Source organism: Dendrobium catenatum, unplaced genomic scaffold (genome assembly GCF_001605985.2).
Source record: "Dendrobium catenatum unplaced genomic scaffold, ASM160598v2 fragScaff_scaffold_621, whole genome shotgun sequence".
In the NCBI taxonomy this organism is placed as follows: domain Eukaryota; kingdom Viridiplantae; phylum Streptophyta; class Magnoliopsida; order Asparagales; family Orchidaceae; genus Dendrobium; species Dendrobium catenatum.
This window is the reverse complement of record NW_021319083.1, coordinates 17,155,441-17,172,431: the sequence shown is the minus strand read 5'-3', so window position 1 is coordinate 17,172,431 and position 16,991 is coordinate 17,155,441. Positions and strand designations below refer to the sequence as shown.

Genomic DNA, 16,991 nt, shown 5'->3' with positions numbered 1-16,991 from the left:
AGTCAGTCGATATTTATCACTCAATAAATTTCATTCAATATTATCATCCTTTCAGCTCACATCAATCTGTTAGTTACTATCACAATATCAAAAATAGTATTGGGTATCAGTAACAGAACTATATCAGTATTCTCAGTGTCAATCACAATAACAATAACATTAATTAGTAATAGTAATCAATCATAGTGATTAGTTTTTGTAGTGTTAATATTCGTGCAGTAGTAGTATCAGTAACAATATTCAGATATTTAGAAGAGAGTATTTCCTGCACTTATAACTCCCAATCAGTATACTCCTTATAACTCTCATTGAATCATGTGAATCAATCGCCATGACTCCTTATAACTCCTACTCAATCTCCAACTCTTTATGACTCCCATCAGTGGACCATGTGCATCTTAAGAATATTTCATGAGATTATCATATCATATATCTAATATCAATCAGTACTCATATCTATACACCATATCAGATTTAGACTAGTAGCAAACATTCTTGCATAACTTAATCATATCAATCTTTTCGATAAATATTATATTTATGTCTTATCATATCAAATCATAGTATGACACTTTTCAACCCTTTTTAAGTCTGACTTTTTTTACTCATTTTACATAGAAATTATTATACACATATTTAACTGATAAAAATGTAATATAATCATAAAAAATCGTTCAAAATGATTAAATCTATAACATATAAAAAATTACAAGGTGAAAACTTACAAAATTAGAAGATATGTAATTTAGTATACTTTGGAGAGATAAATTTGTAGAAATCAAAATCATCGAAAACAGAAGTAAGTGGATAGTTAATTACAACGAATTGAACAAAATCCATAAAAACAAATGGCGGGCAAACACGATCCAAAAATCTTTCGTCTTTCTCTTTTTCTCCTCCTTCAATTCCTTCCTGGTCAAACAACCAAGTGAGAGAGGTAGTTGGGTGAGGCATGAATATTTATAATAAAAAATATATAAAAACACTATTCTACTTTAAATTTTTATATTTTTCCTGGTCAAGCAACCAAGTGAGAGAGGTAGTTGGGTGAGGCATGAATATTTATAATAAAAAAAATATAAAAACACTATTCTACTTTAAATTTTTATATTTTTGAAATAAATTCATTTTACACTTTTGTGCTATTATACTTTTGAGTCTCTTGAGCACTTATATATATATATATAATTTAAATTATATTAATATAATTACTAATACATACACAATTAAATTTTATTTTAAAAACTAGGCCCAATTTTTTTTCTAACCTTGTTGGCCCTTGACAGCATGTTTTTTATCTCTATTTTTATTCTCTCTTCTTTATCTCTCCCCACCCACCCTCTCTCTCTCTCATATTGTTTAATTTTTGGGGAGGGAATTGATAAAATTTTAATTAAATCTAAGCAAATTAGTTAGTTTAGTTATATTAATTTTATAATTATGTATTATTTATAATTTTCTTTATTAATTGTGAACCATGATATCTAATTAATCTAATAAAAATAATTTAGAATTAATAAATAATTAATTTTTTAATAAATAATAAGATATATAGTGATATATCTATTTTTTATAATGAAAATGTATATGATTTTAGCTGTATTTTAAAATTTTTTATTAAAAATATATGATATGTGATTACATTGAATAATAATTATATTTTAAGAGTAATTTATTGATTAATATTAATTTGTGCCCCCTATAAAAATTTTTCTAGTTCTACCCCTATTTGATTCTAAGTTGATTTCATTCATATATATATATATTTGATTTTAATCCGATCAGGTTATTACATGGGTTAAATATTTGACTCAAACTCAACTGGATTCAAACCCCCTTAATAAATCAAAATTTAAATCAGATCCCGCTGGCATCCGATTTCCTGAACAACAGCTCAAGCGAACCCAAATTTTCAAACTCAGGCTTCCAAAGGCTCTCAAAAACAGCTAAGTGATGGCGATTGGAACTGCAACTCGTCTCCTCACTGCTTGTCCTCCCATACCAAGCGCCGTCCTCGCTTCCCACAGCCGCTACTCTCGTCCCATCGTCATCACCTCCTCGGTTTCTCATCGCCACCTCTCGATAAATCTCAACTCTTCCCTTCCAAACTTTTTCAGTCAAACCCGCAAACACCTTGTCTTCACTCCATCTCGCTCAGTCTCCTGCTCCAATATCCCCTTTGCACTTCCAAAAATCCTAACACCACCGCAATTACCCCATCTTACTCCTCTCTCCATCTGCAAGTACTCAGCCGTCGTTGCTCTGGCCATCTCTGCCGTGAGGAAGGTCGCTGAAATTCTCTTCAGTCCCTTTTTCTGGTTGTACTTTAGCTGGACCTGGATATTCTGGCCTTGGGCTCTCGCTTTTTCTCTCGCCCTCTACGGTCTGTACTCCGCCACTCGCCACTCTATCGGTCAAGCCACCGTTGTCGAGCAGCTCGCTGTCGTCACCTCCACTGTCACATGGCTAACCCTCGTCCCTCCAGCGCACTTCAATGGTTTCTTGGAGGGCTGGCCTTTTGTTCTCTTCTTCGTGTACCATTACTTCTTCTTCTTCGAGTCTAGTGTACGCAAGCGCCTCTATGGCGATCTTTCGAATCGCGTCCATGACGCCAAATGGGATGTCGCCCTCCCGAAGCCATTTCAGATCGGATTTTTTATTCTTGTATTGATTGGACACTGGCTTGCCGCGTATGAGGGTCCTGAACTGCATTTGATTTCAGGCGGATGGGCTAATTTTGTTATATGGGTTCTGGTTGCCACTGCACTGTTTATGCGTTATCATTCTGTTCTGTATCTGGCCAAATATTCAGAGAAAGTGGCTGCGCCTACTGCAGTTGTGCGGTTTGGACCGTATAGGTGGGTGCGGCATCCCATATATGCTTCAACGATGCTATTGTTTGCTATACATTGCATCACATTGAGGGCACCGCTTAGCTTACTGTTCTTGATGGCGGTTTGCTTGGCTTATTACGGGAAGAAGGCGGAATTGGAGGAGGCTGTCATGGTGGATAGCTTCGGCGAGATGTACGGGGAGTACAGGAAGAAGGTTAGTTATAGGTTGATCCCCTTTTTGTATTGATGTGTACTTGAATTACTAAAGTTAGTTTATTGCTGTGGTTTAGGGTTTTGTTTCTGGTATGCTTCAGAACTTACGGGAATCATAAAAATTTACTGGAACGAATAAGCACAGTATATTGTCATTCTCCTCTGCATTAATCATTACAATACGTGGTTTTTGAACATTCTTTTGCATGGAACTATTGGCATTCTTCTGTGACGTTGCTCTTAAGTAATCATTTCAGAACGTTTTATTTCTTTATTCCCTTCTTGTTCATTAAGGTGCTATAAGAAATGCTTATATGATATATTTCCATTTTAAAGGGGAAGGAAGCTTTCCCATACAAATGTTTGAAGGAAGATTACCCAAATGAGACAAGCCTGTACAGAACCCCTCATGTATATCAGACCCCATGATGCCAGGCTATTTGATAAATATAATTGTATGGTGTGTTCTAACTGAGGATGTAAATGAGTCAAATTGAGCTTGAGTTCATTCTAATGTTTATGCTTGAGCTCAAGCACGACTCATCCTACAGCTTCACAGGTTGCTGAGATGCTTGTGATGGTAGACCTGTGGAAGAGGAATCAGGCTTGCGTGGTTGTTGTTGATGAGGAAAGTGGCATAATGCTCGATGTGGTGAAAAGTACTTTTAAGTAAGGATCAAGATGAAACTGACAACTAGGATGAGGAGGGGGGAGTAGGAGAAGATGTTGTTAATGATGGGAGGTGATGTGGAAAATCACAGGAAGTAGATAGATCAAATAAAGAAGAAGATGAATATTACAATAAACCAGTGATTTAATAATGTGTATTATATGTCCTCCTTGTCTGTAACACGCTTCATATATTTTCTATGTTTCTCATCAAGTTGTCCCCTCGCTGTAAAAGCTCAAGTCCACTGAGATGTTATTGTTGGGAATGGCATTAGCAGGATAGTAAGTATAAATTCCTGCCACACTAAACTTCGTTGGAGTATTAATATGTTTGAGCATTAATATGTTTGGGCAAATCAATGGCATAACTTTGTCATTGATCTTCTTTAAGATTGGAATAGGTCCAATCTTTCGAGGACTGAGCTTAGAATAAATGCCTGATGGGAATTGCTCACAACACAAGGGGATCATAACTAACTCGCTTGGATGGGATACCTTGTGACAATGATGTTTATCAGCATGCTCTTTGTAATTATCATTGGAAGCCAAAAGTTTACTGCAAACATCGAACAGCATGTTGGAGAATTGGGTAGCAATATCAGTGGCTGATTTGCTGCAACATTTAGGCAAAACAATGATATCAACCGTATGGTTAGGAGCTTTGGTGTAAATAATGTGAATGGGCTGTGACCTATAGAGCAGTTGGGCATTGAGTTGTAAGCAAATCCAGCTTGCCTTAGTACTCCATCCTATTGCTTTGGATGGTCTTGAACTAAGCATCTCAGCATATTACTGAGAGTCTTATTGACCACTTATGTTTGTCCATCAGATTGAGGATAATAAGCTAAGCTAAGTTGTAGTGTTCACTTATTTTCACTATTCACCCCAAAAATATCTAATGAATTTTACATCACGATGCGAAGTTAGACTCCGTGGTATACCATGTAGACAAATAATTTCATGAAAAAACAAATTTGCAATGTGAAGGGCATGGAAAGTCTTCTTAGAAGCAATAAAGTGCGAGAATTTTTGAGAACCCGTCTACAACCACCATAATAGAATAGAAGCCTCGTATTGTACACGGTAGCTTGAGAACAAAATCAAAACTCAGATATTCCCAAATTGAGTCAGGAACAGGAAAGGTGTTTATAACCCAATATTTTGCCAACTGCCTTTATGTTATTGACAAACCAAGCAACGCTCAATGAAGTGAGAAACATCCCTTCGCAAGTGAGGCCAAAAAAATCATAGCTGAAGTTGTTCGGTTGTCTTATCATGTCCCACGTGAGTTGCGAGCCCGTTACAATGAAGTTTTTTAATTAGCTGTTGTCGCCACGATGAAATAGGGATGTAAAGTAGGTTATGTTTGAATAGAAACCATGAATAATGAAAAATGCAAAATCAGGCTAATCAGAAGTAAATGCAAGCCAGATGTTGTTGAAATCTTTATCAGTGACATAAAAGTCTTTTATGCAGGCAAGACCTGTGATTTATATTTGCGGTTGTGTGAGGAGAGCTGAATGTCTACTGAGTGTGTCTGCCACTCTGTTCTGAAGCTCGGACTTATGTTCAAGTGCAAAGGTAAATTTATGTAGATAAATGATTCAACGCATGCATTTTGCTTATGGTTTTCTAAGAATTGATTTATTATAGTGCTTGGTGATCACAGCATAACACTAAGTCCTGATGTAATAGATAATGCTCCCATTGTTTTAGGCATAAACGATTGCATAGAGTTTTTATTTGTATATAGTCCATTTAGTACGAGAATCACTTAGTTTTTCACTAGAAAATTCAATAGGGCGTTTGTCTTGTGAAAATATAGCACCTATACCATTTGCCGAGGCATCAGTGTTGACGTGGAAAGGTTTGTCGAAATTCGGGAGTGCGAGGACAAGAGCTGTGCTGAGAGCTACTTTAATGGCGTCAAAATTGTGTTGCTGCTTGCTGTCCCAAGAAAATGTTGTCCTTTAGACATTTGGTAACTGGTGTCATCATAATGCTAAACCCACGAACAAACCTTCGATAGAAGTTTGCAAGTCCATAAAAGCTACCAATGTCTAAGAGAGATCGTGGTGATGGCTACTCGGTAATTAAAGAAACCCACCTCGGATCAACGTGAACGTAGTTGCTTGATAGAATGAAGCCAATGAATATACGCGGGATTTAGCATGTTCACATTTGGGAAGGTGGATGTACAACTTTTTTTGATGTTGTACTTTAAATATTGATCTTAGATGTTGAAGGTGCTCTGCCAATTTACAACTATAGATGAGTATGTTGTCAAAGTAAAGAACATAATATTTATTTATGGCTTTAATACCTCATTTATGAAGCCAATGAATATACGTGGGATTTAGCATGTTCACATTTGGGAAGGTGGATGTACAACTTTTAAATATTGATCTTAGATGTTGAAGGTGCTCTGCCAAGTTACAACTATAGATGAGTATGTTGTCAAAGTAAAGAACATAATATTTATTTATGGCTTTAATACATCATTTATGAAGCCAATGAATATACGTGGGATTTAGCATGTTCACATTTGGGAAGGTGGATGCCCAACTTTTTTTGATGTTGTACTTTAAATATTGATCTTAGATGTTGAAGATGCTCTGCCAAGTTACAACTATAGATGAGTATGTTGTCAAAGTAAAGAACATAATATTTATTTATGGCTTTAATACCTCATTCATAAGCCTCATAAAGATGGATGGAGCATTAAATAAACCTAAACGGAATCACTTTCCATTCATATAGACCTTGTATTTTAAATGCTATTTTTCATTCATCTCTTGGATGAATCCGAATTTGATGGTATCTGCAGTCTAATTTAGAAAATATTGAGGAACCAGAAAGTTATCAAGCAGCTCGTCAATTCTAGGGACTGGGAATATGAATTTATAGTGATTTTATTGATAGCTCGGTTGTCGACACATATTCTCCAATTCCCATCTTTTTTTTGGCACGAGTAAAGCAGGCACAACACATGGGTTCAAGCTGGGCTGGATGAGCTATTTGGGCAATAAGTCATCAACCAATTTCTGTAGAATGGCATGCTTTCTAGGACTCATTTTATAATGTGCAAGGTTAGGAAGGGTAGTTCCTATGCGAAGTCAATGTTATGTTGTAGGTTCCGTAAAGGAGGCAATTCTGGAGTTAATTCATTGGGTGCCACATTAGCAAATTGCTCTAGCAAGTTTTGTAATTCAGCATATGCAGATTCAGTACAATTTTGGGATTCGGTTCTTGTAAAACTAAAGCTAGGAGGGCTATCAACCCTTCTATGATTGAAGAAGAGAAGAACCAGATACAATGTGCATCACAACTTGGCCAAATATCCTAGAGGTATTAGTTTCAATCAAATGCGGAACCAGGTGTAATCCCTTTCCTTTCCAATCAAACAAATAGGTGTTCAACTGAAAATCATGAATCTCTCCAACATCAAATTGCCACCATCTCCTCAAAATAAGATGACCAACATCTATGTCAAGTACATCACAAAAACCTTTACAAACGTTTTTTTTTTCAATAGAAAATGAAACTCGGCACATCTTAGATACCATTTTGTCCATTCCTTTTTTGGCCCAACTAATTTTGTAGGGGTTTGAATTTTTTGTTGTTTGAAGCTATAAAGCCTATACGACTAATGATAAATAATATTCTCAATATGACCATTGTCAATGATAAGCTCACAAACTCTCCAGTACACAAGCAAGTGATTTATAGACATCTTCAGTTAATGGTTCATTATCCACTTTAGCAGCCGAAGTTTTGTCTTTGCCTTCAGCATCCACTAGTTGGATTTGTTGTCGAGTAGGACACTCATTAGATTTATGGCTCGGTTAGAAGCATATAAAATAGTTTAAGGTAGTGGATTTCGAATATGGGTTATCCCGCATAAAAGCTTTCCCTTTAGATTGAAGTTTAGCATCAATACTCAAATTCACTGCGTTGTTAGGATTGTTGAGTGTTGGGAGCGGTGCCTGAGGTTTGGCAACCATAATTCCAATTATGTGATTGTCTAAATTCATTTCCGGGAGTCACGAGATAGCCGAGTCTCGCTTTTCAAAAAAAAATTTACAACCTGTGAAAGGGACCAAACATATTTCAGTTCAAGCTTATCCTGTCGGTTTCTCTGAGATTGTCGATATACCTTGCTATAAGCTGGTTGGGGGATTCATTAAGGTTATTTCAAGCACTCAATCGATAAAATTCTTCGATGTATTCATTCATCATGTGATTTCTTTGGCTGCAATGCTGGTGATGCAAGTATAACATTGTTCATAACATATAGGTAGAAAGTGGCCTAGAGTAGTTGCTTTATTTGGCACTAGCTACTCCTTTTCCTAGCCGTCATTGTGATTGAAGCAATTGAACCCACCAAGCACTTGCTCATCCTTCAAACGATATGCCACACATATTTAACCTATTTTTTGGAGCAATTTTCATGTACTAAAAAAATGTTTTAACAGCTTGCTCACATTCAAGGTTATCATAGCCAATATTCAATAGTCAAATAATATTTCAAGAGTTATTATACGTCCAATTTGCAAACCGTCTTCATCATAATATAAATATCATTGTGTTTTAATTATAATGATTTCTTTTCTAATTTTATAGGCAATATAGATTTGAAAATAACAAGTTTCTTATTTAATTTCAATATCTTAATTAATTGATGTTAAGTCGGTACAAATGAGTTTTCTTTTATAATTTTTTTTCATAACTTTTAGAACTTTGTATTTGAAGATATAAAAGAATTTATATGGATTTTATATTAAAATTTAAACAATTAGCATAATTACCTATATATCTTTTAGATATTTTATTATAAAAATATCTTAACCCACTTAACAGAACTTTACGAATGGCTCTTTTCATTTTCCCAATTCGTTTAACAGAGAAGGAAAAGAGAAAAAAAAAAGAAGAAGAAGAAAAAGAGAGGGGAGGGAGAGAGGAAGTTAGGGTTTGGGGGTCGTATAACCATTTTGTCAGTCAGTCTAGTTGAAATTTTGCTCGTCTCAGGGTAGGCTAGCGTTACCCTTCCTCTGATTTCAATGATTTTGCTTATTTTATATTTTCTTAATTTTAATTTGGTCAGCATTTATAAAAGTTGCGATATCTCGATTTTTAGCAAACTTTCATTATGTAACTTTTAGTATGTTATGGTTTTAATCATGTTGCACATGTTGATATAAATATATTGAATTTTCATCAGATAAATTGATAGTTATGATTTTTTGAAGTTAATAAACAATGTATTAATTTTTTTGCATTTAATATATAATATTGACTTCCCTTGAGAAAATAATATGATTGATATATGATAAATATAACATTTGCATGTAAGCAAGGAATGCTAGCTGTGAATATTGTAATTGATATTTGTTGGCTATTATAAAAGGATAATATCTTATACAAGAGGGTGGACCGGCGAGCTTTCCTTAATATAAATATTTGTGGTGTAATCTTGGATGTTAATTTGTAATTGATTAACTGATTAAGCTGATGGGTAGAGAATGACGACATTTATTGATTCATTGAAAGCCACATGTTAAAGAAAATAATTAATAAAAATAATTGAATGATGTAATTGATAGATAATGATTGTTTGATATGATAGATGGAAGGATTAATACACCACTTTAAAGTTGTATATCTTGTCATGCTATTCATAATTATATCCATATTTGCATTTACATGATAATATATATAGAATTGATAAAAACATTGAAATTGATACAATATGACATAACATATGATATATATATTGTTAGATATTGATAGTTGTTCATGTATAATTCATTGATAAATATATTGATATAGAATATTGATATAACATACTGACAAACAACTATATATTATAAAATAATTGATAGAAGCATAAAATAAAATCATCAACATCAATATTACTGATAGATAATTCATATTTGTTTCATTGCAACTCCTGTATAGATTTATAAACTTTTTTGTCAATTTTTTTATAAATTGATTGACGCCTTTTGCTTAGTGAGATACTCTTTTCTTACTAATAATATTGGTTTTTACCATTTGTATTGATAACTTATTGTTGCTATTGACTGGAACTAGGATACACATATACACATATTTATTCTTTTGCTTTGCATTGAATGCGGTGATAGGGTTTTGATAACCTGTTGAGTTTTATAAACTCATTATGTGATTTTTATTCATTTTAGACTTGGAAAGGGTCATGATCCTCTAAGTGAGGTTGATCAGTGCTTTCAAATTTTGTTTTATTTTTGTGTTTTGTTCTATTCTTTTATAGTCGAAAGCTTTAAAAAGGATAGATTTATATTATTGAAATCTTCTGGCTATTATAAATTGTATTTGAAGGAATGATTATAGAAATGTTTTGATGCAGATGATTTTTTAGTTGCTTCTGTTGGATTGATTTATGTTGATAGATTTATGTTGATGAATTGATAGAAATATTGGTTTGTTAATTAAGAAATTAAAATAGTCAATTCTTTCAAAATTTAATATTTGGGCATTACAAAGGTAATCTTCAATATGCAGTCGGTCGTCAAAGAATGGAATGTCTAGCTTGACCTTAAATTCATTGTAATTATGGTTGTACATGTGAGTTCGATGACACCGATAGTTCTCGTCCGAATGTTCTTCAACGTCAGATTAAATCAGTTCGCCATATTGAGTAGGAATGACAATTTCATCTTCAGAGGTCGAGATTTTTGGGACAAAATGGGAGGTCCGTCTCACATTCCGATCAGTAATGTGACCACGGTGAGTAGTCAGTATGATTGTAGTTGCTATAGTGTGGTTGACTAGACGTGTCCCCAAGTGCACCTTAGATGATGGAGCTCTTTACGCATTTTGACAGTAAAGAAAAAGAATTCTGAGGTTAATTCCTTGATTTGGCATCACCTTCATCTAAGATGACTATAAGGCATCCAGGCTGCGATCTTCTTCCTTAGTTTCCCTTTCGTTGCAATCTGCCATGCGTCGAGAGCCGAAACTTTGATACCAACTGATGTAGAAAATCATAGGAAACAAGTAGGGCAGATAAAGAAGAAAAGGAATAGAAGAGTAAACCAGTAATTCAGTAATGTGTATTATATGTTCTCCCTCTCTGTAAATATATTTTCTATGCTTGTATTCAGCTAATGCTAAAGAAAGCAAAACAGAAGGTAGAGGTAAAAAGTACTGTATAATGGTAAAATGTAATAAAGTCATAAACTAGTAGTGATAGTGCAAGCAAAATGAGAAATGAAGGTATGCTACTCCCTTTGGTCTTAATATGCTATGCATCAGCAGGAAGCTGAAGACAAAGAAGAGGCGAAAAGTATAATAAGAGTAATGGGCAAGATGGACGATTTTAATTGGATGGTAGATTTGGGTTTAATCTATTTTAATTTATTAATTGGGTTATTAGCAGTTATAATATTTGCGTTTTTAAACATATTTATGCATTTAATTTTGGTACATAAATGAGTTGATAAAAAGAGTTCAAGCTAGCTTTTACTCGCACTCGGTTATGATGTAACCTTGCCTGGCAGATTGAGCTTGACTCTCTAGATCATAAATCTGATGAACCTTATTAAGAACATGATTCAAGCTCCGGATCTTCATGATTTATAGCTTAAGAGATGGTATAGCTTGTTTCATTATGAATATAGCTTTCATAATTGTCATTCTGACAGATGCAAAATGTTTTGGATCACATGAGATGGTACCAAAATCTGTCTCCCCGCTATTGCTTATGCTCAATAATGAATTACTCCGTGGAAAGTTTCTTTCCTACAGTCAATTAATTTCCTCCTTGTGGTGGCGTATGCCTTCAATTCTTGCATTGGAGAGTAAAAATCTCTTGCACGCTCTCATGGATATCGCTGTGGAGGTAAATGAACCTTGGTTGATGATTGCAGATTTCAATTATTTCTTATTACAATGTGAAAAGTTTGGTGACTATGCGGTTCTCTTTAGTAAGCTGGTGGATTATTCACCACTCTCATCTTATAATCTAAATAAATTTTATTTTAGAAAGCTTTAATGGCGAATTATTATAATTGATTAGAGAGCTGATTATTTCCCTAATTAGATGACTTGATTGGGAATTTGATTAGAAAATTTTTCCTTATTTTGTTCACCTAAAATCTATAAATTGAGGAACAAGGGCTGTTGTAGTGGTATGAGAGGGAGCATGCCAAATTGTAATATAGTGAAATCATCATTCCCTTCCCGTGAATGTAGGATCTTTACCGAACCACGTAAATCACCGTGTTCTTTATTTTGGTTATGTGATTTTTGTTGTTTCCTCTATTCATTGCACAACATACGGATCTTCCCAGCATTAGCCTTTCTGATTCTTAGTTTTGTAATCAGCTCTATAGTCATATCAAGGCCAAACTTACTCGGCTCTCATTAATTTTGCTTTGCTTGAAATGCTATCCTCGTCTTCTTACAGGCTCTTGTATCCTACTCTCTAGATCACTGGCTAATTCTCATCTTAAATGGCTCCTTTCATTATTAGTTTTCTTCTAAAGTAGCAGTTAGCATTTTGAATTTGTCAAAAGAAAGATCACAATATTTCTCCATCAAGCAATATTATGGAAACGGTTTGGACCACGTTTTACTTACTGCCATTGCCTTAAAAAAAAAAACTCTGTGATGGGCAAAAAGTTAGTATTGTCAGAAGAAATGAAAGTTAAGATGTTTTTTTTGGGTCACTAAGCCTCCAATTTCCTCTACTCAAACATAGTAACAATTTCGAGAACGGTTTGGGGTTAGAAGTGCTTAAGATCAGTGCTAAGATCATATATAGATTTTAATTTTAATTGCCTTTTAATCATAAAAAAATGTTAAAATATTGTTAGAAAATTTAATCAAACTTATATTTCTAGCTTATTTATGATTTGGAATGTTGATTTTGCGTTTTATGAACTTTTTTTGTATTTTTGCAAAATCTATTAAATGTCTGAATGGTTTATTGGATCTGGACATTTGGGTTTTGGTTCATTTTAATGAAAAATAAAGATGGTAAATAATGTATAAATTATAATTATAGCAATTTCACATGACCCTACATTCTAAAAAATGTCGTCACAGTCAAATTCCAAAGAAATCATGTTTCGATCATGAATCGCGAGAATCTTCGCTCCTCTGTAATCGAGATTCACTTTGACCGTTTATTTTATTTTTTTATTTCTGCGACTGGTTCTGTGTTGCACAAAATATATTGAATTCAGAGCCGAATCCACATGCGGATTCTTTATTGAATTCATTTTCTTATGGAATACTTTTTGTTCAAATATCTTTTATTTAATTTTAATATGTTTGAGAATAGTACAGTATGTATTCATATTGAGTATTAACAAGTTATGTGTTTTATTTATTTTAAAATAATTATGATAATTGAAATGTCATCTTGATTAAATTTGATTTAGATTGACTTGATTTAAGATTTTTTTTTAAATTATTAAGTGCTAAAAAATTTGAGCAAGTAGAGATTTTTATATCTTAATATAATTTGTAAGATGCCCAAAAAAAACTTTGGTGTGCAAAACTCAAGAAATGGAATAATGATAAGGGCTGACTCAATTGTAATAATGCACTAAATAACTATACATACATGAATCCACACTTCTCCATAATTGAGCAAGATTGGATTATGCAATTAAGAACAATTATTTGATTCTTGACGTATGGATTATAGAACTTGTGTGCTCATAAATGGGCAGTTGAAGTTTAGTAATAGGGTTGGAATGTAAAAAGTTAGATGTTGATAGTCAAATGTTAAAGCTCATATAATGGTGGAAGTGATTGTTAATGATGGTCGTCACATTGAACTCTAATAAATTTCTGAAGCTTTCAAGTAAGCTCATCGGATTAGACTGAATTTGGTGTCATCGGGTTTGTCTCCTCGAGATTTTCACTTTGACTATAAGCTTGCTAAAGTTGGAGTTTGAATGATCCCAAATTTAATTTTAAAAAATTTTAATTCAGATTTGCATTGAGATTTATGTAAGATGATTTTTTTTGGCATATCAATAATAAATTTATTTTAATTAAAATTGAATCCGAATAATTTATATTTTTTCACTAATTTATTAATCGTTATTAAAAGCAGAGCGGTAACATACTAATGTGATTTGGTGTGATCCATTGTAAGAAGAAAGAGAAACCAGATTTTTTTAAAAAAACTCAAATAGAATATAATTAAAAAAAATTGAAAATAAAATTTGATAGAAAGTTTAATCTCCAGCTCTTCCTCCATGTAAAGAGTTCCTTTTTTTTCCTTAGTAGTAATTATAACATCGTAAATTGGAATCAAACGTAGAAGGCTTCTGCGTGAGGAGGAGTATCTATGTTAATTAATGTTAGCATTATCGAGGAAAGAGAAGTGACAAGATATTTAATTTAGATAATCAATGAAATCCAAGTGATTAGTGAGCCTAATCATAATCATTAGTGATAACTCACTGATTAAGCCTGATTAAAGCAGTCCTAAGTACGTTGTGCTGGTCCAAACCCACAGTTTCAGTAATTAAGCAGCAATACTTAGGTCCAAACCCACAGTTTCAGTAATTAAGCAGCAATACTTATTTTGTTTAGAATAGGAAGAGGTAATTTTTCTCTTCATATCACCATTTCAGCCAATTGAATCATGTTAAACTTAGGGATCATTTATTCTTGCTGGGAAAATGTTTTTAAATAATTTAATTAAGCAGCATACTAATTTTTTTATATCAATTAATCTATCTGCTACTAAAATTATGTATTTTAAAAGCTATTAATTAGAAAGTTATTTTCTCATTTTTTAAGAAGTTAATAAAATAAAAAATTGTTTATTCAACACTGCCTTCAGCTGATGTGAAGACAGCACCGGTCATTAAAAAATCAATAATTATGATCATATTTTTGTCTTTTAGTTTAATATAATTTTTTTAATAGTTAAATAAATATATATATTTAATATTCAATGTAATCAAAAGAATATTATAAAATGATTATTAATTTAACATTCACAGATTAACTACTTAATAACGAACTAAACAGCCCCAAATTCAAACTTTTAATTCCATTATTTGCATCGCATCTACTTCATTCCAACTTAACATTTTTATTATAAATAGTATGACAGACACCTAAGCCTCACTCCTCTTTCTTCCAGTCTACCAGCTCAAGAACTGCCGCCCTCTCTCTCCCCAACTCTCCACAGCCCTGCATAACTTCTGCAACCAACGGCCCAATAAGAGGCGAAGAAGAAGAAGAAGAAGGAGAAAGCAGAGAGCTGAATCTTCGACACATGGATCTTTACATGGATGAAAAGTGGAAGCTTTCAAAAAAGGGCAGCAGCAACATCGCAAGCCGCCGAGATACCTCGGCCGCTGGCACGACCACAGCGTTTCTAAAAAGAACGTCGAGCCTACCGGAAGCCAGAGCCAGCGCTGTCGCCGGCGCCGGACGTCCGCTTTCCTTCACCAGGCGTTGCTCCAACCTCGTCAAGGAGCAGCGCGCTCGATTCTACATCATGCGCCGCTGCGTCACAATGCTTATTTGCTGGCGAGATTACCCCTAAAAGAGGAGAAAGAAGCAAACTTGCAAAAATTTATACGGAGACAAGACAAAAAGAGTGTGAGAGAGAAGCATAAGAATATAAAATAGATGCAATCATTTGTATATAGTGTTTAATTTCTTTTCTTTTTCCTCTGGGTTTGCTCTTTTCTTCTAGTATTTTGCAAAAAAATTTGCTCTTCTCAGCCCTGGTCTGCAAATGCTTCAAGTAAAGAGTTGAAAAAAATGGAAAGTACATAACTTGCTCCTCATCTGATTTACTGTGCAGCGTGCTGGAAAATTTTCTTGGTTTTTTCGCCATTTCTTTTCCCTTTTTTTTGGGTAAGTTTGGTTGATTTGTTTGTGAAGAGAGAAAAAAGATCCGCAGAATGACACAGAGGGGAAGAAAAAGAAGATAAGTAGCTCAAGATGAGTAGATGGGATCATTTGTGAATGATTAACGCCATACTCCACAATTAAATTTTAAAACTTTGAGGATTTATTGGAAGGTGTGATCTTTAATTTTTTTTATGTTATTTTCTTTTTGTCCGGTGTGAGCTCATGAGCTCGCTCACATAAAAATCTCTCCTTTAGCCGTAAAAACAGATGAAAATGAAGGGTTTTTGTTTCTCTTTTGGCAACAAGGAATGCTCATAGCCTCGTCTTCCCTGATCTAATAATGTTCATCACTTCGGAAATTTTTTCTTGTTCCTCTCTGTTTTTTTTTTTTGCTACTTTTCGGTAATTTTTTCGACAGATCGACGAGCTTGAGAGAGATAGAGAGAGAGAGAGAGAGAGGGGTTTCTGCCATTGAACAAGAAGAGCAACTGACATACATGTAGAATTAATTGCTCGGTTTCAAATACTTGATAGCTCATCAAGTTAAGATCTTTGGGTGATCATTTGATTTTTATATTAAACGTAGAGTTAATGACGTATTAATGTATTCAGGATCTCAGAGTATTTATTTGGCAAAAGTTATAAGAGGCTCTTTGATTCTTGTTGACTGTAAGGGGAAACCTATGCTGTTTCAAAAACAGAGGAGTTCTGCAACTCTACTATCTGATGCATTTTTTGGAGCCTCCTAGATATCCAACCAGCGAAAGCTGTTCAACCTAGGGTTCATAGCTTACTGTGATTTTCTGGGAGATCTGGAGCTAGCTTGGGTAGAACCACTACAAAATTTTTTCATTTATAAGGTAATTTTTTTTTTCTCTTTCATGTGAAGGTATTCTTGTGTAGGGTTAGATGTACTTGATGAGCTAATGAGGATACAGATTTTTTTTTTTTTTTTGAATATTGAGAGCCCACGCTCAATGTAATTAATGAGAAAATTTAAGTGTAAAAACAATACATTGAAAATAATCTCGCACAAAAGTTTAAGGAAAAAATTTCGCCCAAATGTAAAAGAAAAAAATAATAATAAAGAAAACCACAACGAAAAAAAAAATCTGGTTCCAAAAGGAGGAGAATTTGTTAAGACAGAGGACTTAACGCTATAAGCACCCATCAATCCAGACATCATATGCATGTACTCTTTGTTCTTTATGGAATTTGATTATCTCAATCAATCAGGGCGAATATGATAAGGATCTCAATTTCATAGGTCGAATTTGACAAGAAACTCATTGAAGAACAAAATCAAATCGACGTCTTATTGGCCGTCCAACGACAATCTCTGCACATCAAGTATCCCACTGCATACGTCTCGACGCTCACTCCGTTCGCACGAACTAC

At 33.9% G+C, this 16,991-nt stretch overlaps 1 protein-coding gene across 2 annotated transcripts; it reads left to right on the top strand.

Annotated features, from left to right (window-relative positions):
* The first annotated feature begins 1,831 nt into the window (after positions 1 to 1,831).
* LOC110105470 lies at positions 1,832 to 15,526 on the top strand. Of its 2 annotated transcripts, none has more exons than XM_028695203.1 (2): positions 1,832 to 3,048; positions 14,872 to 15,526. In XM_028695203.1, the coding sequence occupies exons 1-2, from the start codon at positions 1,954 to 1,956 to the stop codon at positions 15,277 to 15,279; spliced, it is 1,503 nt and encodes a 500-aa protein (XP_028551036.1). In that variant the 5' UTR covers positions 1,832 to 1,953; the 3' UTR covers positions 15,280 to 15,526. The 2 variants fall into 2 exon arrangements, with proteins under 2 accessions (XP_028551036.1, XP_028551037.1); XM_028695204.1 differs by lacking the exon at positions 14,872 to 15,526 and adding an exon at positions 11,402 to 11,527 and having other exon boundaries at positions 1,835 to 3,048.
* The last annotated feature ends 1,465 nt before the right edge of the window (positions 15,527 to 16,991 follow it).